This window comes from Grammomys surdaster, unplaced genomic scaffold, assembly GCF_004785775.1.
Source record: "Grammomys surdaster isolate TR1022 unplaced genomic scaffold, NIH_TR_1.0 126531, whole genome shotgun sequence".
In the NCBI taxonomy this organism is placed as follows: domain Eukaryota; kingdom Metazoa; phylum Chordata; class Mammalia; order Rodentia; family Muridae; genus Grammomys; species Grammomys surdaster.
The window spans coordinates 3,805,676-3,833,277 of NW_021621323.1; the positions used below are offsets into that span (position 1 = coordinate 3,805,676).

General features: G+C 39.4%; 1 protein-coding gene across 2 annotated transcripts; it reads right to left on the reverse strand.

Annotated features, from left to right (window-relative positions):
- Positions 1-6,872: 6,872 nt before the first annotated feature.
- Positions 6,873-23,543, reverse strand: Adh4 (alcohol dehydrogenase 4 (class II), pi polypeptide). Of its 2 annotated transcripts, none has more exons than XM_028760473.1 (9): positions 23,443-23,543; positions 22,072-22,173; positions 21,045-21,183; positions 19,600-19,687; positions 17,703-17,934; positions 15,871-16,131; positions 11,358-11,487; positions 10,085-10,223; positions 6,873-8,787 (listed from the first exon to the last, which is right to left on the reverse strand). In XM_028760473.1, exons 1-9 carry the CDS (start codon positions 23,458-23,460, stop codon positions 8,763-8,765), a joined length of 1,134 nt encoding a protein of 377 aa, XP_028616306.1. In that variant the 5' UTR covers positions 23,461-23,543; the 3' UTR covers positions 6,873-8,762. The 2 variants fall into 2 exon arrangements, with proteins under 2 accessions (XP_028616306.1, XP_028616307.1); XM_028760474.1 differs by lacking the exon at positions 23,443-23,543 and adding an exon at positions 23,327-23,436.
- Positions 23,544-27,602: the final 4,059 nt, after the last annotated feature.

A 27,602-nucleotide genomic window follows, 5' to 3' on the forward strand; every position in this document is an offset into this window, starting at 1 on the left:
CTTCTAAATTAACTCCCCCTCTTCGCAGTCTTTCTAAAATATATATTGACCAATGCATTTCCTCCCCTCTCAGATCTATTTTGAGTCAGATGGGTTAGCAATCCAATGTCGTTACTCTAAACACTTAAGGGCAAAGATAGGGATAAAATTCGAGTTCTGTCGAGATTGCCCCTCCCCCTTGGAGGTTCATTATTTCAACTTTGCAGTTTTGTTTGGACCTCTCTTTTTTTTTTTTATTATTTATTATTTATTATATGTAAGTACACTGTCGCTGTCTTCAGACACCCATATGAGGGCATCAGATCTCATTGCAGATGGTTGTGAGCCACCATGTGGTTGCTGGGATTTGAACTCACGACCTCTAGAAGAGCAGTCAGTGCTCTTAACCACTGAGCCATCTCACCAGCCCCTGGACCTCTCTCTTTAAACCAACACACAACAAAAGTTCAGTAGGACTTCTGATTGCTGCTTTGACAAGAAGACACCTCTTAGTCGTTGGTTTACTGCTGTGAAAAGACACCATGGTTAAGACAACTCTTAACAACGAAGGCATTTACTTGGGGGCTTACTTACAGTATCAGACAGTTAGACCGTTATCATCGGGGCAGAGAGCATGGTGTTAACCATGTACTTACTGTATTGGAGAAATAGCTGAAAACTACATCCACAAAGAGGGAGGGGTAGGGAAGGGAGGGAGGGAGGGAGGAAAATGTTTCTGGGCCTGGGCTGGGCTTTTGAAACCTCAAAGTCTATTTATTCCCCGTGATATACTTCCTCTAATAAGGTTATGTCTTCTAATCCTTTCAAATGTTTCCGGTCTCTGGTGCTTAAACATTCAAATATACAAACCATTTTTTTATTTAAACCACCACGTATGAATATTGTAAGTTATACTCCAGTAAGGAGTTGGACAAGTTGAGGAACTCACAATTCTTACAGAAGTGAAATCACGCATTGAGAACTGCTGCCCCCAAATGAGAGACAGGAATACAGAGAGTCACAATTCGTCACATTAGAAACTTGTCACTGTGAGAAGCAATACTAGGGCCAGAAATGAAGTCTGATTGCCATATTGCTGGAGGTTCTTTGTAGTTTAGTCTGACATTTGTAAACCATGGAGTGTGCAGGCATGTGGAGTGGAGGGAAGTTTCTCATACTTTGAGAATTTTATTGTCAGGATTTTTCAGGGAAGGAAAGAGAAAATTTTTCTTACTGTTTCCTTTAGAGCGGTGCTTGTCAACTTGTGGGTCATGACACTTCTAGGGGTTGAATGACTCTTTCATAGGGATTGAATATCAGGTATCTTGCATATGAGATATTTACATTATGATTCTTAACAGCCAAATTATAGTTATGAAGTAGCAGTGAGATAATTTTATGGTTGGGGTCACCACAATATGAGGAGCTGTATTCAATGGTTGTAGCATCAGGGAGCTTGAGACCACTGTTCTAGAGGGAGTAGAAATGTAAACATTTCTGTTTTTAAGGAGGCTTGCCCTCAAAAATGTTTTTTTTTCAGGGCTTAACTCAGCATGGGTTTTCCCTGTGCTCATCCAGTGGAGGAGAAGGGGGATAGGTCAGCTTCAGTCCTCTCTAGCTCTAGCAGCCTGTACCTTTTAAGGGGCTGAGAATTAAAATAAATAAATAAATAAATACACCCAGGGATAACTAAAGTTTATAAGCTCACCTAAAGACTCAGATAAAATAAAGAAATTAAAAACTGTAGAATGTTTTCCCTTTTTACACAGTAATTTATATCTGTCTTTTAATAAAAAAAAAAAAATTGCAAGGCATGCAGAAAGGCAGACCGAACTTTGACTGAACATGGCAAGCATCAAAAGCAGACCCAGAAGATGGCAGGTGTGGCATGAGAACCCTGTTAGCCATCTACTGCTGGGCATGATGGCACCTGTACTTAATAGTGCTTTATGTCCCCAGTGTAACTTCGTTGGGCTGAAGTAATTTTTCATTTGTGAGTAGTTAGCAATTAGAGATAGCTTCTGGGTTGGGGGTGGGAGCTTGTGTCCACTTGCCCTCTCAGGGCTGGGACCCTCAGTCTGTGTCAGTTTGTATGTGCTTCAGTCGTGTGTTTAGAGGGCCTCGTTTCTTTTATGTTGTCCATCTCATCTGGCTCTTACAATCTTTCTGCCTCCTCTTCCATGGGCTTCCCTGAGCTCCGAGGGAGGGTTTTGATGGAAACATTCATTTAGAAGTGTTCCGGTCTCTTCCTCTCTGGACATTGCCCAGCTGTGGGACTGTGTTTGTTCTCATCTACTGCAGGGAGAAGCTTCTTTGATGATGGCTGAGCAAGGCACTCATTTTTGAATGTAGCACAGTGTTGTTATCAGTTATGGTGTGACTATGTTTCTTCAGCGAAGAAGTCATATTTAGTTTTCCCCTCGGTACCTGGGCTATCTGGTGTCAGGCTCTCAGCCACCTGAACAGTGTTATGAAGGTCAACCAAAAGCTTAGGTTGTCTTGTGGATCCCGTGGACTCCTTTGCCAACAACTCAACTATGATGTAGCTCACTTCTGGTACTTCATTTGATGATGAGAGATATTCAGTTGGGCATCTGTTTCCTCTGTTATTTGGTGATTTTATTTAGCTCATCTTCGTATATGTATATATTTTAGGAAGCTTCTACTGTAGTGGGTTTCCATACAACCTCTCAAATGGCCTTAGTTTTAGATATCCCTCCCTGTATTTCCTCCCTTACCAATATTTCCTCCCACTCCCCACACGATTCACCCATCTGTGTATCCCCTTGTCCCCCATCCATCCATAACTTCCCTTCCCTGGGAGATCCATCTCTTCCCCCCTAGTTTCTTACTCTATACCTAACTTCTGTGGTTACATGGATTACAGTTTGCTTATTGAAGACTTAACACCTGCCAGGCTGGAGGTGCATACCTTTAATTCCAGCACAGGGCAGGCAGAGGCAGGTGGATCTCTTAGTTCAAGGCCAACCTGGTCTACAGAGAAAGTTCTAGGACAACTAGGGCTACACAGAGAAACCCAGTCTTTAAAAAAAAAAAATTGTCCACCTGAAGCAATTGTTCATCTGGGGCACAGCCAGTAGAGGTAAGCTGCACATTGTCCCCTGACTTCCATTGTCTGGCACTCGGCTTTTCCTGCCTTCCCAAGGAGGACTATGGGGCCCCAGGAACATCAGGTTAGACTCCTCCCATCCCCTTCCCCTGCCAGGTCCATCTGAGGCACAACCAGCATTTTAGACATAACAGTTCATATTGACCTTTAACTCAATGGGCCCTACAGAAAGTTTTGTAGAACATAACAAGATATGTGATCAGCATGACCTTGCTCTGAGTCAAGTTATTTTTCTGTGTCAATGACTGGCAGGCATATTACAGCAACAATATGAGATAGCTGGCAGGCATGGAACAAAATGGCTATAGTACATGGGGGTTGGGAGGAAGGGCATATCTCAATACAACATACCAAAACTTGTGGGACACAGTGAGAGCAGTGTTAAGAGGAAAGCTCATAGGACTAAGTGCCTCCATAAAGAAATTAGAGAGTTCTCATACTAGCAATTTAAAAGCACACTTGGAAGCTCTAGAACAAAAAGAAGCAAACACACTTATGAGGAATAGATGGCAGGAAATAATCAAACTCAGGGCTGAAATCAATAAATTAGAAACAGAGAAGAGTACAAAGAATCAAACAAATCCAAGAGCTGGTTCTTTGGGAAAGTCAACAAGATAGACAAGCCCTTAACCAACTAACTAAAGCCAGAGAGACAGTATTCAAGTCAACAAAATCAGAAATGAAAAGGGAAACATAACAACAGACAGAGGGGATCATTAGGTCTTACTTCAAAAGTCTGTACTTCACAAAATTGGGAAATCTATATGAAATAGATGATTTTTTGACAGATACCACTTACCAAAGTTAAATCAAGATCAGGTAAACTATTTAAATAGTCCTATAACTCCTAAGGAAATAGAATCAGAAAACAAAACAAAGCCCAGGACCAGATGGTTTTAAGCACAGAATTCTACCAGACTTTCAAAGAATAGCTAATACTAATATTCCTAAAACTACTCCATAAAATAGAAACAGAAGGAACATAGTCAAAGTCATTCTATGCGGCCACAGTCACCCTGATATTTATACCACACAAAGGCTCAACAAGGAAAGAGAATTTCAGACTTTTTTCCTTATAAACACTGATGCAAAAATTTTCAATCAAATACTGGCAAGCCAAATCCAAGAACACATCTGAGACATTATCTACCATGATCAAGTAGGCTTCATCCTAGGGATGCAGGAATGGTTTGATATATGAGAAATCCATCAATGTAATCCACCATATAAACAAACTGAACGGAAACAAAACCACATGGTCATCTCATTAGATACTGAAAAAGTCTTTGACAAAATGTAACACCCCGTTCATGTTAAAAGCCTTGGAGAGATGAGGGATAGGTGCATACCTAAACACAATAGAGGCAATATACAGCAAGCTGACAGCCAATATTAAATTAAATGGAGAGAAACTCGAATCAATTCCACTAAAATCAGTGACAAGACAAGGCTTCCCACTCTCTTCATACCTATCCAATATAGTACTTGAAATTCTAGCTAGAGCATTAGGAGAACTAAAGGAGATCAAGGGAATACAAATTAGAAAGGGAGAAGTCAAAGTATTGCTATTTGCAGTTGATATAGTATATGTAAGTGACCCCAAAAACTCTAACAAAGAACTCCCACAGTTGATAAACACCTTCAGCAAAGTGTCTGGATGCAAAATAAACTAAAAAAAAAAAAATCAGAACACAAATGATACACGGGCTGAGAAAGAAATCAGGGAAACAAAATCCTTTGCAATAGCCACAAACAATATAAAATATCTTTTTGTATTTCTAACTAAGCAGGTGAAAGATATGATGACAAGAACTTCAAGTCTCTGAAGAAAGAAATTCATATCATAAGATGGCCATCTTACCAAAAGCAATATACAGACACAATGCAATTCCCATCAAAATTCCAACACAATTCTTTACAGACCTTGAAAAACCAATTCTCAATTAGAGTCACTTATGTATACTATCTGTCATCTGCAAATAGCGATACTTTGACTTCTTCCTTTCTAATTTGTATCCCCTTGATCTCAATTCATATGGAAAAATAAAAAAAAAAAAACCCAGGATGGCTGAAACAGTTGTGTAGAATAAAAGAACTTCTGGAGATATCACCCTCCCTGATTTCAAGTATACTAGAGAGCAATAGTAATAAAAACCAGATGGTATTGACATAAAACGGGTTGATCAATGGAATAGAAGATCCAGAAATAAACCAACACACCTACAGACACTTGAACTTTGACAAAGAAGCTAAAACCATACAATGGAACATCTTTATCTATTCAGTTGATGGACATCTAGGTTGTTTCAAGTTTCTAGCTATTATGAATAGAACAGCAATAAACATTGTTGGACAAGTATCTTTGTAGTAGGCTGAAGGGTCCTTTGGATATTTGTCTAAGAGTGATATAGCTGAATCTTGAGGTAGATCTATTTTCAGTCTCCTGAGGAACTGCCATACTTATTTCCAAAGTAGCTGTACAAATTTAGACTCCCACCAGTAATGGTTGAGTGTTCTTTTACTCCTCATTCTCAGCAGCATGAGCTGTCATTTGTTTTGTTGATCTCGGCCATTTTGATAAGTGTAAGATCAAATTTCGGAGTAGTTTTGATTTGTATTTCCTTGATGACTAAGTTCAGTGGTTCTCAGTCTGTGGGTTGTGAACCCTTTGGGGGTCGAATATCAGATATTCTGTATATCAGATATTTACATTATAATTCATGACAGTAGCAAAATTACAATTATGAAGTAGCACTGAAAATAGTTTTATGGTTCTGGGTCACCACAACGTGAAGAACTGTATTAAAGGGTTGCAGCATGAGAATCATGACTAGGATGCTGATTTCCTTAAGGGTTTCTCAGGCATTTGAGTTTTGTTTTCTTTATTTAGAATTCTCTGTTTAGATCTGTACCCATTTTAATTGTGTTATTTGTTTTTTTTTGTTATATATAGTTACTTGAGTTCTTTATATATTTGCATATTAGTCCTGTATTGGGTATGGAATTGATAAAAACTGTTCCCCATTCTGTAGGCTGCTGCTTTGTCCTGATGACAGTGTCCTTTACCTTACACAAGCTTTTCAGTTTCATGAGATCCCATGTATTAATTGTTGTTCTTAGTACCTACATTAATGGTGTTCTGTTCAGAAATTCTTTTTCTGTACTAATGAGTTCAAAGCCATCCCACACTTTCTTTTCTATCAGGTTCAGTGTATCTGATTTTATGTTGAACTTTTTGATTTGGCGTTGAGTTTGTGCAGGGTAATAAGTATGGGTCAGTGTGGAATCTTCTGCATGCAACCATCCAGTTGCCCAGAACCATTTTTTGAAGACGCTATCTTTTTTTCAGTGTCTATTTCTGATTTCTTTATAAAAAGTCAGATGTCCATAGATGTGTGAATTTATGTCCGGCTCTTGAGTTTGATTCTGTTGATCAAGGAGTCTGTTTTTATGCCATTACCATGCTGGTTTTATTACTATAGCTTTATAGTGCACATTGAAATCAGAAATGGTGACACCTTTAGTTATTCTTTTATTGTTCAGTATTGTTTTGCTATCCTTGGTTTTTGTGTTTCCATATGAATCTGTGGATTATCCTTTTAAGGTCTGTATAGAATTATATTGGAATTTTGGTGGGGATAGCGTTGAATCTGTAGATTGCTTTTGATTGACAGAAATAGACAGAGGGATAGCTGCATGACTTTTACTGGTTACTATTGAGAGTCTTCTCTTTATCCCAGATGGAGCATTAAGAGACAAAGCGTCAGTTTGGTGAACCAATGTCTTTATTGCAGTTGCTTATAGGAGTCTGTTACAGGTACATGGGCTGGGGTTGGCAACTCAGATGTTTAATTGTAGCACTCAGGAGACAGAGGCTGGTGGGTCTCTGTGAGGTCCAGACCAGCATGGTCTACATTTTTAAACAGAGTTACAAAAGCAAAGCAAATCAAATCAAAATCCAACCAAACATCAATCATCAAAACCAAAAACAAGAAAAACTGTTTAGCCTGTAGATGCACCATCCTCATAAAGCAGCTGGGAGGATAGTGTGTATGCCCTGTAACAAGGCTCATGCACTTAGTAAAGTCTGCCTTGTACAATTCACAGGGGGTTGAGTGGCTGGAGGGCCTGCTCTCTGTAATGTGCTCAGGTTAGGAACACGGCCCTATCTTCAGGGGCAGAAAGTGTTTGAGAATCACATTACATAATACATAGGAAGGGACCCTTTATAATGACGGCATTGATGTCAATAGAAATTGCTATTCTTTCTGAGTTCTTTCAGTGAAAATGGCATCTAGGAAATGGAAAATTGAAAGCGACAGCAGAGGGTGCTATGGTAGCATTTGGAAACCAAAGGTACCAAAGACACATAGTGACTACGTGAAAACTCTTTGTGCTTTTCAGACAAATGTGTCGTAGTACTGTGATTAGACTGCCTTCTAAACTTAAGTGTTGGCCCACTACTACTGGAATGGATGCATATTGTCACTAATGTTAGACCCACAAAACCAGCCTTTAGAAATAAAACCTGTGCCTTGTTATGTGGGGGAATACATATTTTGATAGCAGATTTAATATCCCAAAGAAGGTCAATGGTATATGTGCATTAAAATTTTCATCTTTTGACTAAAGCATTAGCAAATAGAGATCAGGACAGTTCTCTACAACAGACAGTACATTGCCCTGCAAACCATAGTTTTGGGTTTTCCCCTTTGGAGGGAATCAAGTTCTAGTCTGGTACAATGGTCAGATACTCTAGAAAATCAGTTTGTGCTGCATCTACCCTTTCAAAAAGCAGCATTCATCAGTGAATGAGAGCATGTAGGGAAAGGAACTAGCTGTCAGAATGTAGACATTCTTGTATTTTACTTATTGAAAACTGCATTGCTTATATGCAATTTTTAAAAATAGTATCTCAATCTTTAGTTAAGCATTGTATTGATTAGGGAGAAGATGAATATAAAAAAAAACACTTTTGAAAAAATTCACTCAAAACAAGAAATCTGCTTCCAGACAATGTCTTTTATATATTAATTACAGGGAGCTGCATCCATGGAATCTTTATGACATGGTCTCTTATACAAGACTTGGACAGTGACAACACCCATTGAGATTCCAGTGTGAACAGGGAACTCTCATAAGGCACACCCCTAGATGAAGACCTACAGGCAATTAATGGCTATTAACAGAGGAAGACCAGTCTTCCCCAGGAAGGAGTCACCCCATAGGTTATCCAATCCCAATTGGTTAGGCAGTCAGTCATACAGAACATGAATAATACCAGATGGACTCAGAAGTTTCCATCTGTATATACATCTGTGTGCATATATGTATGTAACCGAGGAAGAAGAGAGGTCATGAATTTGAGAGTTAGGGGAAGGGAAGTGAGAGGAGCTGGAGAGGGAGACAGTGGGATAGAAACCATGTAAGTACAGTGCTCATGTATAAAATTCCCCAAAACAAAAATCCCACCAAACCCTAAGTAGCAGCAAGCGAAAAGAGGAAATATATAATTTATAGTTAATTTGTGTTGATACAACGTGCAAATCCACACTTAAACTCATAGCTTTCTTTGGCTCGTCATGTGAAGTAATAAGTCATCCAGACAGGCTCGGATCCAATCAGATAACATTCCAAGTTGCTCCTGGCATCTTCAAAAGGTCAGGATTGTCCGGATGCTGATAAAAGAAATACAACAATAAATACTATTTATCTCAACATTTCATCCAAAGTCCACAGGTTGTTTTCCTTTTCGCTTCAGAGTTTGATCCAGTCTTTCTTTAGAGACATCTTTTAAAAATTAGCATGTGCTATTTATATGCAATCATGGGGTTCATTGTGATATTTTAAGGCATGTATACAATGCTCTTTCACTGTCTTCACTGCATCCCCCTTCTTGCTCCACTCCTTCCTTTAGTAGAAGCCCAAGCTGTTAAGAATCATGTCTTCTATTTTGTCCTCTTTCTCCATCCGTGATATTAATAATATTTGTGACAGTGTTAATAGACTGGGGGAAAGTAGGAATTTTCATTTTCGGTGACATTTATTCTCCGTTTCCAACTCTTATCACGTTGACTGTCATTTGGTCTCCTCAGCTTTATTTACCCTTCCTCGTTCTTGTCATGTCTTTTAAGTTTTTCTCTTCTAAATACTATTATTCTTGATGTTCACTTTTTGCTTCTATTAATAAAAGCTGTAATTTAGCTAAAATAATTAATCCCAGTCTTACATAGTCCCTAGCCTCTAGGAAGCCCTCATTTTAAGGACTGATATAAATTAATACCTAGAAACACATCCTGAGATGCACAGTACAGCTAAAACGGTTGAGTAAATGGCTCGTTCTAACAGGAGCCCCAGGACAAGGCAGGACAGAGTTGCAGTGCTTGTGTGTACCCGATTCCTGCCATTCTGCTCATAGCTCAGCAGTTGCACAGTGCTCTGACCACAAATGCTCTTTGTCAAACCACAGAAGACAATTCTAGATGTGGGTACACTGGACCGGGGAACCTACCATTATACTATAGAAATCTTTTCTTCTAAGGACTAACTGGCCTGAGTTAAAAATTGTTTGTGAGAGAGAATTCATCAATCAGCTTATGCCATTACTATATACTGCACAGTATATAACACTGTGTATTGCGAAAATGGAAGCTTTTCTTTTTTTCAAGAGATACCTGGTTGGTCCTTAGAATAAATAAAAACCATAAAGGTTGGGGTTAGAAAGATGGCTCACTGGTTAGGAGCATTTAATGCCCTTGTAGAGGACCCAGGTTCAGTCTCCATCACCCACATCGGATGGCTCACAAGTGCCTGTGGTTCTACTTCCAGGGGGTCTGACATCCTGTCATGGCGTCCTTAGGCACCTACCTGCTCATGGTGCACATAAACACACACAGATAACACGTAGATAAAAAGTCATAAACAAAAAATCATAAAGGATTTCTAGTGCACTGAGTTATCAACTTTGCAGTTTACCTTTTTCCTTGGTTCATCAGGTCAATTGCGTCATTGATTTTGTCGAAAGGTAGGGCATGGGTCACCAGTAAGTCCAGATCGAATTTCTTATTCTTGTAGTCAGTAACCAGGTTTGGGACAGAGTCTACACTTTTCCAACCTGTAATTTGGCCACAGTGTCATATAAAGAAAGGCATGCCATTTTACATACAGATGTAGTTTAATTTTTCTCCTTTTTTTTTTTTATTTTTTTTTTTTTTTTTTGGTTTTTCAAGACAGGGTTTCTCTGTGTAGTTCTGGCTGTCCTGGAACTCACTTGGTAGACCAGGCTGGCCTCGAACTCAGAAATCCGCCTGCCTCTGCCTCCCAAGTGCTGGGATTAAAGGCGTGTGCCACCACCGCCCGGCCTTAATTTTTCTCCTTTAAAGACATTTTTATGGCATTTATACATGTGCATAATATACTTTGTTAATATCTACTCTCCATGAATAATCTCTCTTGTCACCTGTCCCGCCTCCTGCTGGTCCCCCTTTAGTTTAATGTCTTTGCTTTGTTTACTTAAATCTAGTTAAGTGTGATTATTGAAGAGGTGAAATTATTAGGTCAGATTTGGGTTGCTTTATATACACCAAGCTTTACTCTATCCTTAATTTTATGGATTTATTATATGTAAATGTTTTTCTTTGCCAGGTAATGGTGGTACATTCCTTTAATCCTAGCATTTGGGAGGCAGAGGCAGGAAGATCTCTAGGTTTGAGGCCAGCCTGGCCTACAGTGTGAGTTCCAAAACAGCCAGGGCTACACAGAGAAGCCATCTTCAAAAAAAAAAAAAAAAGGTTTTTCTTTATAAGGAAAATTCAAGGGTATTATCCATGCTATCTAAGAAATTATCTTAATTAGACCAAATTTTCCCTTTTGTTACTCTCAGTCGATTGGCTCATTTCAATACCACTTGAATTATTTTTTCCTTTTCTTTTGAGATGGTTCTTGTTATGCAGCTCAGGTAGGCCTTGAATTTACTCTATGAAGACTTGTCTCAAACTTAGGATCTATCTGCCTCATCCTCTTGAGAGCTAGGGTTATAGGCTTGTACCACTAAGCTCAGCCACTTATATTGAATTTCCGTTTGTAAATTATAGTCATACTTCCATATAAACTGCATTGACTTTTCAAATACTGGATTAGTTTTTGTATACTCAATGTTTATACAAATTATTTTTGTTTCAAAATTTGATAATTTTATAATTTCATATTATAGCGAAGAAAATTAAAAACTATGGAGAAAGAAACTGACCACCAAAGAATGTTCCATTCACAGAACGGCCCAATATAATGTCCACGGTGGGTATATTCATGTCATCAACCTTTGCTGCGACCACAGTGCACGACCCCCAGCCTATTACAGTGCAGTCCACAGCTGCTTTCTGAAATGTCAAACAAAAGACATGAACTCTAGCGTGACTATATACAGTGCTCCGGAAACTGTTTGTACCATGTTGCCAGTTATAAATAGGCTCAAGTTCAGTATATTATCACAACATTCAGTGAACTGTTTTGTGTAAAACGTACAAAATCATTCTTGGTTCATGGAAAAGATATTGAAAGGAAATGGGACACATCTTACTCTGTACAAACACCATCGTTTGGGTGAAACTTCAGTGTGTAGCATGGATGCTGGGAAACAAGACCATAGAGGTAAGAAGAATCGGTACTGGTTTGGCAATCGGTCACAAACATTTACTAAAATATGAGAAATTCCAGGGACTTATGATGAAAATATTGAAAAGTATGAAGAGAGAGCCAGTAAGTGATTCTGTAGAGCCTGTAAAATGAGGCACACACTGAATACTTAGATTTCAGAGGAGGATAAAGAGGGAGAAATGCTATTTAAAACTGGGTAAGACTAGAAAATAACGCTTTGTTTCTCTACACATTTTAGCCAACAGTTAGGATGCATCCTGTCTGCTATATCTGCACTTGCTGAGATTGTGAGGCTGTGGGTTTGAGCTTTAACTGCTGAGTCAATATGTGGAAGAATAGCCCAGGAGAATTGCCTAGACATAAGGAAATCATTGACTGAGACAGAGAACTCTAAGTCTGGGGCTGATGGAAAAATGCTAAGAATTGAAAATGTAAGTTTCAGTGTGGAAGGTCATTCCGTGTAGAAACCATAAGGCAAACATAAACATTTTGACTGATACAGAGGGCAGGTATAGACCTGGTTGGCTCCACACTGCTCAGCACGGAGGAAGATGTAGTTGTTCTCTTCCTGGAAGGAGACACATTCTAGAAAATTAGAATATTCTTTGAAGTTTTTATTTTAATGTGTGTTTATTTCCTATTTTGAGAATTCCTAATACTTGAAAATCAACTCAATGCTGGAAATGGTGGTACATACCCATAATCCCTGCCCTTGGGAGTCTGAGGCAGGAGGATTGCAAGTTCCAGGACAGCTGTATGTAAGACTCTAAAACCAAAACCAAAACCAAAACCAAACCAAAGCAAAACCATCAAATCACCAAACAAGATAAAACAAAACAACCCCACCAACAAAACCAAACTAAATCAAAACAATGACAACAACAACACCCCCCAAAACCCAGCAGTGACAGCAGAACCACACCCCCCTCTAAACTACAAAACTTGGAAAGTAAAATGGAGAAATTAACCCTTATATAACCCTGGCTGTCCTGGACCCCACTATTTAGATCAGGTTGCTCTTGAATTTACAAGAGTAAAGTCCTGCCTGCTTCTGTTGCCCAAGTGCTGGGATTAACAGCATATGATACCATCTTCAGTCTTATTTTCTCTGTATTGTATATGACACAGAACATTTTTATCTTTACATACCATATAGAGAGACCCATGGAGAGGAGAAGAGTCTGTGGGTGTCACTTTTCACTTTAAAGTAGCTGCTTACAGGAAGTCTTTAAACACTATTGTTCTTAAGGAGAATGATGGAAGAAGGCTCTTGGACTTTAGCCGTGGGCCTCCACGTGTATATGCACCCACATACATGCAAACATGCATACAAACATGTAAGCATTTCACATACACATGAGAAAATACAAACAACCATGACCTGGTTGTAACATCCTTTCCTGCTGCTGTGTTTGCACTTCTGGCCTTCCCTCTAGTTCAGCAGTTAAGCTTTATGACAGTAAGTTGGTCTGAATGGGGATTGTATACAAATACAGGATTTTACTCAGACGAGAGAGGACTCTTCATAAGAATTAGTTTTGGCTGCGTATATTGGTACATATTTTAATCCCAATACTTGAGAAGCAGAGGGAGGCAGATCTCTGTGAGTTCAAGGCCAATCTAGTTCACATAGTGAGTTCCATGAAATTGGGGCTACACAGTGAGACCCTGTCTCAAACAAAGAATGTTTTTTGTTTGAATTGGCAAGACATTAGAAGCTTGCTAACGTTATATAACTTTTGAACTCTTCTGTTAGGTTCTTTAGACTGCTTCAGAAAATTAGAGGTAATTTAAATCAAATCTATACCCATAATTAGAAGTTGTTTTATAATCCCCAAACATGGGTTTGTTTTTTTTAGATATGGGAGTTTTTGGTTGAAGTCTAAGTATTTCATCTTTCAAGAGAGATAGATTTATCTTGTTTCATCTGAATTCTAGTGTAATTCTGGTTTATAATTTAAAATACTCATAAGTCAGCTAGTAATAGAACATGTTAAAATGTAACAAGTTAAAATTAACATGCTCTATTAATTGACTTATATCACTGTTTTTTATTTGTAAAAAAGAAAAAAGAACAACAACAACAAGCAACAGTGAAATTCCCCCCAGACTGTGGCACAGAGCTCTGGCTCAGTTGTGTGCTCAGTGAGTATCAGTGTGGCTCAGGCACTGATACTCTACAAAATAACAAAATAATAGCAAACAACAGAAACTTTCAAGAAGTCTGTGGTGTATAGTTTTATGTTATCTTTTTTTAAAATGATTTTTAAAAATTTATTTAATATGTGTGAGTATACTGCAGCTGTCTTCAGACCCACAAGAAGAGGGCATCTGTAATGGTTGTGAGCCACCATGTAGTTGCTGGGAATTGAACTTAGGACCTTTGGAAGAGCACTCAGTGCTCTTAACCACTGGGCCATCTCTCCAGCCTGTTTTATCTTACCTTGACACAAGCTAAAATCATCCGAGACCTGGGAACCTCTATTAAGAAAATGCCTTCATAAGATCAGCTGTAGGCAAGACTTGTAGGGCATTTTCTACAATTGATTGATGAGGGGAGGGCCCAACCCACTGTGAGTGGTGCCATCCTTGGGCTGATAGTCTTGGTTCTATAAGAAAAAAGGCTGAGCAAGCCATAGGGAACAATCCAGTAAGCAACACCCCTCCATGGCCTCAGCATCCTGGAGTTCCTGCCTCCAGGTTCTTATTTTGTTTGAGTTCCTGTCCTGGCTTCCTTCAGTGATGGACTACAATCTGGAAGTGTAAGCCAAACAAATTCCTCCCCATTGTGTTTGGTCATTGTGTTTCATCGCAGCAATAAAAACTAATTAAGGCAAATTGCGTCTAACACACACAGACCCCATAGCACATAAGCTGCTTTTCACTGTAAAAATGAGCTGTGGGAAGTGAAAAACGGGGAAAAAAAAAAACCGGATGTGGGGCACTGCAGGGTGCATGATGGGAAGCTCAGAACACAGGGCACAGCACAGGGTAAGAAGCCCTGAGTGCTGCTGTCCCCAGCAGCAGCTGTTTACGATGTTTACCAGCTTTTCACACCTGCTAGATGCTGTCAGGCGGTTTGTGTGTGGCCTGTGCTTGCTTTCTTCCTGGACTCCATTCTCTTCTGGAGAATGCCCTAGTCAGGTAAGACCCCGGGAAGGAAACCAGGAAGTCTTTTTTTTTTTTTTTTTTTTTTAAATAGCTTTTACTCTGTTTAACGATCTCTAAGAATCAAGGCAGAGGACTAAGACCATTTCATCCCCCAACAAACAAACAAACAAACAATAAAATTAGCATCTTCAGCAAATACAAACTAGGTATTGTTCACCAAAGTAAAAAACTGGGCAGCACAAGTGGAGACTACAGAGACGACCTGTCTGCAACATGTGCCTCATTGCCTTTTGTTTCTTTTTGATACAGTGAGGAAGTTCCCTGGCTAATCGAAAATAAAATATCTGTTAGCAATAGTTTGTACCATCATGAAAAAAAAATCGGAAACTATTATTTTCTTCATAAGAAAGGATCTCAGAAGAGCGAAGACGTGCAAGTAAGTGGTATGGCTGCCATCTTGGAGACCTGAGTGCGCAGAGCTTGCGCATGGGGAAAGCACCGTGACTCAGACTTGGTCTGACTATGCCTTTGAGGGAGTCATGCGTGTCTTCTGCGTGCTGATAACTGGCGGGATCTTTAGAGAGGCCTCTTTAATGAACCACAGGTTATCCCACCATCAGCCCATTCAGGTGGGGTGATGCAGATGGGAGAGTCACCCAAATGGCCTTGTGCTGTGTAGAGTTTTTCATCTTTCAGAATGTAAGCTAAATAAGCTTCTTTCCCTAATAAGCACCCAAACACAGGTAGTTCATGACACTAACGTAAAACAAACCAATAGAAACCACATCAGTGAGCTTTGATGGCAAGTTAGCATGTGGAGGGGTGGGTGGTGGCCTACAGCTGACAGTTCTTTTCTGTCTGCCTTTGAAAAATATTAGTATTAAGAAGGACATTTACTGCTATAAACATGGCCCATTTCCTCTTATTATTTGGTGATTAAAGAACATATTAGAAGCAAGAATGAAGGACTGGGGATGGGGAGAGAGTACACGTACCAAGGTCTCAGCTGTTCCTGCACAGTCGAGGGAGAAATCCACACCTCCATTGGTCATTTCAGTGATGACATCTTGGACAGGTTTGTCTAGGTCTCTAGGATTAAGGCAGTCAGTGGCTCCCAGCGCCTTGGCTTTTGGAAACTTCTCACTGTTGATGTCAATAGCTATGATTCTTGAAGCACCTGCTATTTTACATCCAATTACAGCAGAAAGACCTACACACCCCAGGCCAAAGACAGCACAAGTGGAACCAGGAGTGACCTGCAGGCAGGAAAAGTACAGAGTGACTTAAAGTTGCTGATCTTAGCTTTTTCTTTCATGAGGGAGGCTGAGATGAGGACCTACACATGTAAATAAATAAATAAGTAAATAAAGAATGCTGGTTATAAAACTCTGATGTATCCAGTGGTGACAGCCTGCCAGTGTGAAGACAGATGCTTTCCAACCAAAATTTGTAGTTACACAAGGGCTATTCACCATTCACATATCAATTCAGAGGAGCCAGCCCAAGTGGAAGAAATTCTCATATTTTACCTTTCCCTTCAATGATGGTAGAAAACAATTTAAAAGTCCACAGAATCTCAAAGGAGTTGTTTTTCCCCATTGAAATTGAGTCAGAGGTATGTATATTTCTGAATCTATATTTCTCTCTCTCTCTGTCTCTCTCTCTCTGTCTCTCTCTCTGTCTCTCTCTCCCTCTCTGTCTCTCTTTGTCAGTATATCTGTTTCCACCTCTTCCTGTCTCTGTTTCTCTTTCTCTCTCTCTCACTTTTCGAGACAGGGTTTCTCTGTATAGTCCCACTGTCCTGAAACTTGATCAGTAGACCAGACTGATAGATAGAGATAGATAGAGATAGAGATAGAGATAGAGATAGAGATAGAGATAGAGAAGAGATAGAGACAGAGACAGAGACAGAGACAGAGACAGAGAGAGAGAGATAGAGAGAGAGAGAGAGATAGAGATATATATATATATAGAGATAGAGATAGAGAGAGAGATAGAGATGAGATAGAGATGGAGATAGAGATAGAGAGTGAGAGAGAGCGAGTGATACAGGGAGAGGGAGAGGGAGAGGGAGAGGGAGAGGGAGACATAGGGATAGACTAATAGACTGACATATATCTAATGTGTTGAGTAAAGTCAGCAGGGAGAGATGGGGCTTCTTCCTTGGAATGCTTCAGGGATGCCTAGGAGATCGATCTTTTATTTTTACCATCTTGTCTATTTGACTGCAACCTAGTTAGCCTTAAAAGAGTGTTCAAATTCTAATAGGATCCCAGGAACACATCTTTCAAGAATATACCCTCTTAAAACCACAAAGGGATGGGAAATTGGTAAATTATTATTGATTGAGGGAGAATAATCTACAGAATCAGGGAGAGAGCGGGGTAACTAAATGGAAATAGGTGGGGTTCTCCACTTGCCGTTGTCCCCAGGTGAGCTTTCATATTCAGAGGTCATGTTTAAATGGGCTTTATATAAACCAGGGGCAGCTATATTAAGCTGTAGCTTATTAAGTCAGTGTTTTATGTACACAATCTAACTTAATATGCTCATACCTGTTAATATTATTATTTAGAGACATCTAATAATGCACATAAAATCACAGAGGCTAAGCTAGTTCAATGGTATAGTACTTTCCTAGCAGGTGCGAGGCCTGGGGTTTAATCCGCGGAACATATGAAAAGAAAATCACAGGGGTCATAAATGACCTAGGTAACTATAGTGACAATAAGCACCGCAGCCAGTGTGAAGACAGTCCTAACTCCTTTACACAGCATTGTCTCTGAGTAACCTGTGTTTGCAGACAGCCTAGAATCTAACAGTGTACCTTGGCATTGTTGATCGCAGCCCCGTAGCCGGATGAGAAGCCACATCCAATCAGACACACTCTCTCCAAGTCTGCCTCATCATCGACTCTGGCAAGATTGGCTTCTGAAACCACAGTGTACTGAGAGAACGAACTGACTCCCATGAAATGGTAAATTGATCTTCCTTTGCAGGTAAACCTGCTGGTTCTGTCTTCCATGAGCTCTTGATCAATAGTGGGGTATTTAAAGTTTCTGGAGAAAGAGAAGCACACAATGAAGAATATATATCAGATGTCATATATTTGTCATGAAAGTTTTATGGAATCTACTGGAAAGGTTGGGAAAATAACTTGATATTTTTGCATCCTTACATAGTATTTCTGAGTTATGTTAGTGTCAATACCAGCGCACCTCTGTTGAGTGCTTTCTGTATGTCAGAAGCCCTTTAAAGGGCTATGTTATTAATTCATTTTTTTTCTGATAGAAGGCTCAAATAAAACTAAAAATTGAACAGTACAGTGGCCGTCCATATACTTACCTTCCAGCTTCCGTAACTGTCAAGTTCTGGTCAGTCAAGTTTCACCTGCCACCGTCTTCTCCCATATCAAATTATTTCATCTGTACTGAAATATCTCTGTACGTGTTTCTCAAGGATTCCTTTAAGCTGGCACAGTGCATTTACCAAGACTGGAGTCCCTAGTCCCATAGTTTCCCTCCTCATGAGTGCTGCCAATCATTCTACTGAGATCTAGGTTAATGCACCCCCCCCCCCCGAGATCTGGGTTCTCTGTTTCAGCACTGCCTCTTAAATCTGAAAGTTTTAATGAAATGTCTGATTCAGACTTCACATTTTTTCACCTGGGGGGGTCACTGTATCTGAATATTTCTTTTTTTATGCTATTAGAATTCATGGCCATTGTCTAAACCTATCATTCCATTAAAGGCTTGCAGAAGAATATACTTTTAATTCAACCCTGAAAACTGACATTAGTATCTTCTTGTAGATGGAGAAACAGAGGCATAGATAGATATAAGTAATATGGCTTTAACTTATTATTATTATTATTATTTAATAAAAGATTTGCTTATTCTGTATGTGGGTGAGTTTATATGCACCACATGTGTAGGTGCTCACAGAGGCCAGAAGAGGGCACTGGATCTCTTGGACCTGGAGTTACGGGTAGTTTTGCAAGCCTACATAGGTGCTGATAACTGAATCCAAGTCCTCTGTAAGAGTAGTGACTGCTTTTAACTGCTGAGCCCATCAGCCCAGGTTTTAACTTACTAAATAACAAGCTTCAGTCAGCATTTGGGACAAACACATCTTTCCATGGTTTCAATAAAATCAGTCGGAGGTGATTGAGATCCGTCCTGTTGAGCCCCAGTGTCTGTGTTAAAAATCTGTTTTCAGGATCTGAAGTTGTATGGCCCTGGAGTGAATTAATGTGCCTTTCCATATTCTTTCTCACTCCCCTAGAAGTAGATGTGATTTTAACTTGGAATTTATCATTCCAGTGATGTGTTTCTGCTTTGTTACATACATATGTAACCGTAAACTCTGGTACTGTCTTTTTGTGGCATACTATATACTATGCCCTCTAGCATCTTGTTCCTCTCCTTTAACATGTGTGATTAGGCTACTGTATATATTTAACATTATATAATAGTCCAGCTATTTTTATTGTATGGTAGTCTATTGTGTTACTGTAATATAGTGGATCAACCTGTTTTTTCACTGAAGGACACTCCTGTGGGTTTTAATTGCCATGTGTATTTGGAACAGTGGAAGTACACATGCACATGGAAGTAGCATTAGTAACTGGAAGGTTCTCATCTTTCCCCTCCATTTACGTCTGCCCAGTGCGTTCACAACATGCATGTCTACGGGTCCTCTTATTCCCAGTGGAGGGAGCTTACCGGAGTTTCCCACAGAGGTTTGTGAGAGGACTCAGACAGAGCTTGCACTTTTTGCACTGTGGTGCAAAGAATGGGATTACTTTGTCACCTACAAAGAAAGGCCACATGTTAGGTAGTACCTAAGATGTAGTTATAGTTTCTAGAAGCACAGTTAGGTTATAAATCTGTGGTAGAGAACTTGCCTATTTTATGCAAAGTCTCAGGCTTGCTTCCTAGCCCTCAGAAACTTTCTCTCAGATAAACCAGTAGAAAAAAGTTTTTTTTCATAGTATATACATTTTATATTCAACAAGAATATATAAGTAGCAAAAATATTTTCTTTCAGTAAGATAGAAGATTGTGAATTTTTCTTCTTTAATCTGCTAGGCAGCCAGGTAGCCTGAACTGGTATTAACAGGTGCAGGGTTCTAGCTGGGAATCTGCTCACTTAAATCTCTGACTGTGACTGTTCTTTACTGTCTTTTCAAACACTCTGTTTGGAACTGAGAACACCACTGTAGGACTGAGGAGGTAGGACATGCCAGGCTAGGACACTCACTGCCCATGTTGTACCTTTCAGATTCACCTTTAAATCCTACATGTTCTAGCTCCTCGTCCATCTCCACAATGGCTTTGGTTCTTTGATGACCAAAGTGGTGATAATTCTCATGTGATCAGCAGTTCATGTGTGGCAGCACCATTAGCTAATGTTATTATTTGACTTCTCACATCTGCCATTTTAGAAAAGCGAAATACAAGTCCAATCACAAAAACCGTTGTAAGTGGCCCCAGTCATACAGCCAGTAAATGGTAGTCAGGACGAAAGGTTTCCACTGGTCATACCTTCAAGGCTTCATGGTTCTGAGGGAGCAACCTGGTTTTGTGCTCATACTTGGAATGAAGAATACTAATATGCCCCCACGTTTGGATGCAGGGCTGATATAGCTCATCAGATCGGACAAGGCCCCCACACCAGTATACACTGTATATGTTACAAAATATAATGAGCCTTTGGCTTGCTTCAGGATATCAGGTTTTATCTTATGAACTTCCAAAATAACACTTAAGCTAACACTGACATGTGTGGTGCTTTCCCCTTAAGCCTCCTGCAAGCTTTCACTCTTTACATAACCGTAAAATAAATTTCCATTTCACACGGAGGAAGTATTCTGAACCACAGAAGCTTCAGTGTACATTAACCACAGAGCTTTGCTAAATAGGACAATATCTCTGTTTATGTAAATAAAGTGGCTGTATTTCTAGGCTTTATTGGGCTGTTCTGTTTGCAAATATTCTACTTCCTTGTTATACCATGACAGATTGTGTCGGTGCCCCTTTGGGAAAGATGAACTCTGTAAGCAAAGCCAAAAAGCACAGTCATGACACAAAAAGCAAAGAGAGTTGTCAGGAGCTATCATGGAAAAGGCTAGGACTGTCTATTCCGTTGAAATCAGAAGGTGGAATACCTGGTTTGAGGTTGGTCACTCCTGGCCCAACGCTTTCTACAATTCCTGCACACTCATGGCCAAGGACTACTGGGAAGAGAGCTTTCTTCTTAGGATTGGTGGCGTTGATGTCAGTAGGACACACACACGTGGTTATTACCTACAAAGCAAGACAGACCTGAGTTGTGGTTCTACAGTGTTTTCTTAGGTCCAATGTTATCTTGAATTGTTATAGCAATCCTAGAATTTAGTAAAAAAATTACATTTTGAGGGGGAAAAGAGGACATACAAAATGTACTAGGCTATATTCTTTTCTTCCTAGAATCCAATTTAATTTACAAATTTTCATTGTTTCTAGAAAAAGAAATCACAGGGTTGGGGATATCATCTCTAGGAGACAAAAATCAAAAGTAAAAGAGACAAGAGACTAGACACCAGGCAGCAATGAGTACATGGGTCTACACGACTCGTTCTGCTGTGTGGAGACTGCATGAGCTGTAGTAGAGGAAATAGACCTTCTGTACTTAAACCAAGCCACTCTTCAACTTGTCCCAGTGTGATTCCTCAGATTTGTCCATGAGACTTCTTCCTGCATCCTCACACACAAACCCGATGGGTAGGTCCAGGGAAACATGGATGACTGTGGGCTTGCCATTAATGGCTCTGCTCTACTTCCCTACTGACCCATCCCTAATCCCTCCTCTTGGCACCCATGGCCTATGTGGCCTGCCTGGGGAGGCTCTCCAAGTTCTCAACCTCCTTTGCATTGGGCTACATCTCTCTTCCTTTTAATAACATTTCTCCATAATTAGTATTTGGAGAATAAAAAGAAAACCTAACTAATTCTAATGCAAAACAAGGTACTTTGCTAATACTTAGGGTTGGTATCAAGGTGAAGATAGTTGAGTTAGATTTCAAACCCACTGTAAAAAAAAAAAAAGAATGATATTGCCTCTTTTAAAATCTGGATCTAAAAATATAGCCACCCATAGTGGAAACTCTATATTCAAGGCCGTGTCTATATTGCCCAGCTAAAGTCTCCACTCACCTGCATCCGAACTTCGTGTGCCTTAGGAGGAGACACTTCAATTTCTTCAATGCAAAGGGGGCTGCCAGTTTCCCAGGCAACAGCTGCCTTGCATTTAATAACCTGAAGGAGAGAGGAAGGAAAGAGGTGGAGACTGATGGTGAGGGAAGGAAGGGACAGAGCGAGAAAGAAAACAAGTTTGTTTTTTTTTTTTGTTTTTGTTTTTTTGCAAAAATGGACAATGTCATAGTTACATGAAAAAAGGAATCTGTAACTAGTTGCATATATACTAACATTATTTTCAGGAGAGGAGATCTTAAATTAATGTCTATGTTATAACCATGGTAATTTTTATATTTTGAAGAAACAAATATATAAAATTTCACCCTAATACTATTCCTACACATTTATCTCCATAACAAAGGAGATATAATTGTAAGGCTTAAGATTTTGATAGATGGCCAAAGGCATTTGTAATCAGCTCGGAAGTACCTGAGCTGAGGTTGTTACGTGTGTTTTTGGTTTGCTACTTAGAGTGTGGGCTTTGGTCCAGTCTTTGGTCCAGCAGGTATTCCTATCACTCTGGAGTTGTTAGAGAAGAAAGTCCCATCCTAAGTCCACTAACATGATGAACTAAGGTCTCCAGATGGTAAAAAATCTGGGAAGTGAGGCTTACACAATCAGTTTATTAGTAGATTGTAAGTTAAATAAAAAATGTTCTCTTTGTAAGAATTGAGTAAAAGTGCATTAAAAAACTTAAACACCTAAGATTTTATAATTAATTCTTACATTATGTTTTCAGTCTAAAATTACATTTTTAATTTCAAACATAAGTAAAATTGGAAGAAAGTTGAAAGGAAATCTATAATCCCTTGTCCTGACCACTACATAACTATTGTTGTAAATTCTCCATTATTTTTAGGCAATATTTAATTATGGTTTAAATTGGTATTTTTTATATCACAAATGTGGTGTATATTCATTAAAAGATATTTTGTAATGGAGGAAAAAACCCCACATATACGTTTATCACTTTCTCTTTACATTGAAAAGCCTTGGCGTGTCCTTCCATGGAGTCATATATACACAGCATTTCAGAATCTACATCCCATCGGTTCACGTGCCTTAACTACGCTCTGCATGGATGGATGTCAGAGCACGGGTAACTCATTTCCTCCCCATCCCCTTTAAATCCTGTGGGAGTGCCCTGGACACTTTGGCAAATCAGAGTCGTTCTTCTCTAGAGCAGAGTTCTAGCTTGGGGACTGCTCCTAACCTTAGTTGACTTCAGTCACGGTGCCTCTAGTGTAACCGGGAAGCAAGCATCTTCAGCAAGTGTGCAAAGACACAGCAGAAGCAGCAGCCCAGTGCTGAGAGAGGTTATTCACTTACTTTTCCCTGGGTGCCCATTCTCCTTGGGAAGCTTGCTTTGGAAGTGTCTTGCTGACTCTGGCCTTTCACCTCTACCCAGAATGCTCTGTGTCCTGTGCTGGGGACACTGGATAAATAGCACTCCTGCTGGCTGGTTCTCCAATCACAGCCCTGCCTGAGCTGGCATTTGTACTGTCATAGTTCGTCTATAAACCCATCACTGCCAGCTGCCACCAAGACGTTTTCTTTAATAAACTTAAAAAAACCTTTTATTACAATATATCGAATAGATAAAGTACACTAATTGTGTAAGGCTGAGATACAAATAACTACTAAGCAAAGGTCATCTCAGTTGTTCTGGAACTTCCTCCCACCCATTCTTCTGTTTTACACCCTGATAATAATAATAATTTCCTTGCACATTTGTGGTTTTACTATTTATTAGTGCTTTCCTATTGAATAGTTTAATTTTGTTTATTAATAAGTTTGTGTGAATAGACTCATAGTGTATACCCTTCCAGGTTTTCTCTGTGTTTCTCCCTTAGTTCTGTTGATTGTTCACAGTGCCTGTCTGTCTGTCTGTCTGTCTGTATGTATGTATGTATGTATGTATATGTATGTAGTATTTAATGTGTATGGGTATTTTGACTGCATGTGTGTCTGTGTACCACATGTGTGCTTGGTGCCCATAGAAACCAGAAGAGGTTGCCGGAGCCCCTAGAATTGGAGTTATAGACAGCTGGGAATTGTCATCTAGGTTCTAGGAATCGAACCCAAGTCCTCTAGAAGAGTGGCCAGTACTCTTAATTGCTGAGTCATCTTTCCAGTCATCCACAATGGTTTAGTTGTAGTTTATTTTCTTACTGTTGAACACTCTACTGTATGAACCCACCATAATTTGTACATCCCCCCTTTCTATCTGGTTTTTCTCTTTCTAATCACAGTGAGTCAGTGGCTACATAAAAATCATGTATCCATCATCTCCGATGGTGTGTAGAAAAGTTCAATGTCTCCCAAGTTCCTCTCGCTGTATCCTGCTTTAAAGTTCTGCCCCACAACTGACTGTTTCTCTCTTTAGTCTGGCTGTCATCTTCTGACTTTATCCTGGTTGACAGCTCCTTTGGCTACTATGGGAATTCCAGGATGTGCAACTGTGGTGGTCAGAGCAACTCATGCTTACAGAAAGACTGGACCTCTCTGTGTGACTGGATGCAGAAACTCATGCTTAGAGTCACCAGACGTGAATTTGATTCTGTGGATGTTTGTAAGGATGTGTAATTCTTTATGGTCTTGGTTTCCCTGATTATCACTAAGGATAAGCACTTTGGAGTCTGGAGTCAGGCCTCACAGCTTATAAATTAATTAACGAGACACTGTTGAGATCATCATTATGTGACTTTCATTTCTTATAGTACTCTTAATGTTTTGCTTTACATATTTAAAATTGTTTGCCTTATTTAGTGTGTGTGAGAATGTGTATTTGTATGTGCATGTGTGTGTGTGTCAGGGGAAGCCAAAGGGCTCAGTTCTCTTCCTTAACGATGTAGGCTCTGGGACTTGACCTCAAATGGTTGGGCTTGGAGTCAATTGCCTTTACTTGCTGATCCATCTCACTGACCCTGGTTTACATATTTTACATTTTGATCATGTGAAAGTTCTGTATTCCGTGTTTTAAAAGTTTAACATATTTTTGCCATCTTTGTCAATATGTTCTCTTTAGCTATGCCAGTTTTTCATCTTCTCATAGTATTAGTCACTAGCTCTTCTTGACTTCAGTAGTTTAGTATTGAATAAAGCTATTGTACTCAACTTTTCAAAGTATAGTACATGCTCTCTCTTTTACATGCTTTTTGGGTTTTTTTTGTTTTTTGTTTTAGAGAAAGGGATCTCTCTATGTAACCCTGGATGTCCTAGATTTCATTATGTAGACCAGGCTGGCTTTGAGCTTACAGAAATATACCTGCCTCTGCCTCTTGAGTGCTGGTTTGTTTGATTTTTACACCATATCTGGCCTCTTTAACTCTCTTACTACCCACCCTTAATAATTCATTGGTTCCATCTTTATTTTTCTACTGAAACATATTTTAAAAGTTGTTAGTAGTATTCTTGTAAAACAAGTCAAACCTTCCAAACACCTATTCTTTTATAAAAATTCTCTGTAGCAGTGAGCTTTTCTACCATTTATCATCTATCTATCTATCTATCTATCTATCTATCTATCTATCTATCTTCTGCCTACTTAGTATCTATCTATCACTGTACAGTTTGTGGAATGGCAGCTTTATGGTTCAGGGGTTCTAGGACCATGTATTCTATGTTGGTTTTTTTTGGGTAACACTTCTCTCAGTTTGGAGGCCCATTATTTTTTTTTTTCCCCACTCAAAGACTGACTTGTCATTTGTCATACATACATAGTATACATGCACTTGTAATCCAAGGATAATCATTAGTCCTTAGAGCATGTGTGATACAAAACTACATGGAAGAAAAGAGAGGTCAGTTTACCATACAAGTTGCATAAAGCCACTATGTGGCTTCCATAAATCTATAAGTCATTTTAGAATGTTGAAATCCAGAATGTTGAAAACGGAGTTATTGACTATTCAGTGCCAGGTCTGATTCCCAGAAAACAAACCTTGAAAATGGAGACTTTGAAGTACCCATTCTGGCAGGGATTCAGATGAGTTTCTAGCTGGGACCTTTGTTCCTGTAGTCTCAGTCTCAGGGGAAAAGAGAAGCTGTGTCTCACTCATATATTAATTTTATAATGAGATTGGTGGCCATTTTAAGTTGTTTATTCTTTCCTCACTGATGTAAAATTGTTGCTTGCTTTTGTTTAGTGAGTCTTACCTATGTCTACGAGGCATTTCATGTGCAAAATCCAGCAGTGTAGGTAACATGTTTACTTAATGGAGCAGGGGCTAGATTGGAAGTTTGTTTGATTTCAAAGTTTATATTTATTGTCAAGCTACTGTTTTGGCAGTTTTAGGCATTTGATAAAATTTGGACTCTGTAATTTTCCTCTCTTTTATTACTAGTGATTAGAATTATGAACTCTGGGACATTGTCAATTCACCCTTAATCTTTAAGTTAATAATTGCCTGGTGATATTAGTATAGTGGTTCTGTTTAGAACTCTGGAATAAAAGATAAGATTCCTCTTCTGATGAGTATATACAGTTTAATATTGACATATCAAGCAAGTATAATTTTCTTAGTCATTCAGGTTTCAGACTGTATAACACCTCTTCAGATTTGTCCAACTGAAACCAGGCTCTTTGTGCTACAAGCCTCCTGTGCCTTGCCTTCATAAACTTTCCACTTTCACTCTTAAATTTGACATGTGCAATGGCACCTCAATTTTATCCAGTGATTCCTTTTGGCAGAATGTAGTATGCAGAATTTAAATGGAACCACAGTAATTCTCTAACACTGACAAACAACACAAACTATTTGCTTATTGCAGTCCACAGCAAGAAACATGAACAGGTCCATCTGAGCTGCCTGGAAGCAGGGTCAACATCAAGAGCTGTTCTTCCAGGAGAAAAGGTCAGAGTCTTGAAGTCCACAGAAAGAGATACACAATTGCTAAATCTCACATAAATATCATTAATTTAATGGAATATAAAATGAGAAGTTATAGCTCGAACATATTTGAATCCTGCTAATGTTAAAAAACAAAGCCCAGCTACTAGAGCACACAAGAAGGCTGGCTGTGGAGTCAAACCTGTGTTCAAGGCCTTCCACGCACACAGTGCTCAACTGGTATCTGAAATTCACTTCACCGTGTAAGATCTGTCTTTCAGTACAAAATAAGTCCACTTTGAAGTTCTTGGTTTTAAAATGTTTATTGCGTTTTGTGATGAACACTCTCTGCATGCATGCATTTATTATTCTCAGGACACTGAAAGCTTTTTGAAGGTGAGGCCCATGTCTGCTTTGTTAAAAATCACACACACGGTGCCTGCCTCACAACAGGGTCTGGCCTGCTGTCGTTATACAAGCTGTCTCCTGAGTGTCCAACGAGTGAGCTCAGCAACATTTTCATAATGAGCCATTACAGTGAGAGACCGGGTTTGGCCTCTGAAGCAATGTGACTATTGTTTGGTAAGTCTCTTCCTTACTGTTAAAGACACTACACAGTTTGGATGTGGAGCTTAGAGGGGTCGTGCTGGAACTGGG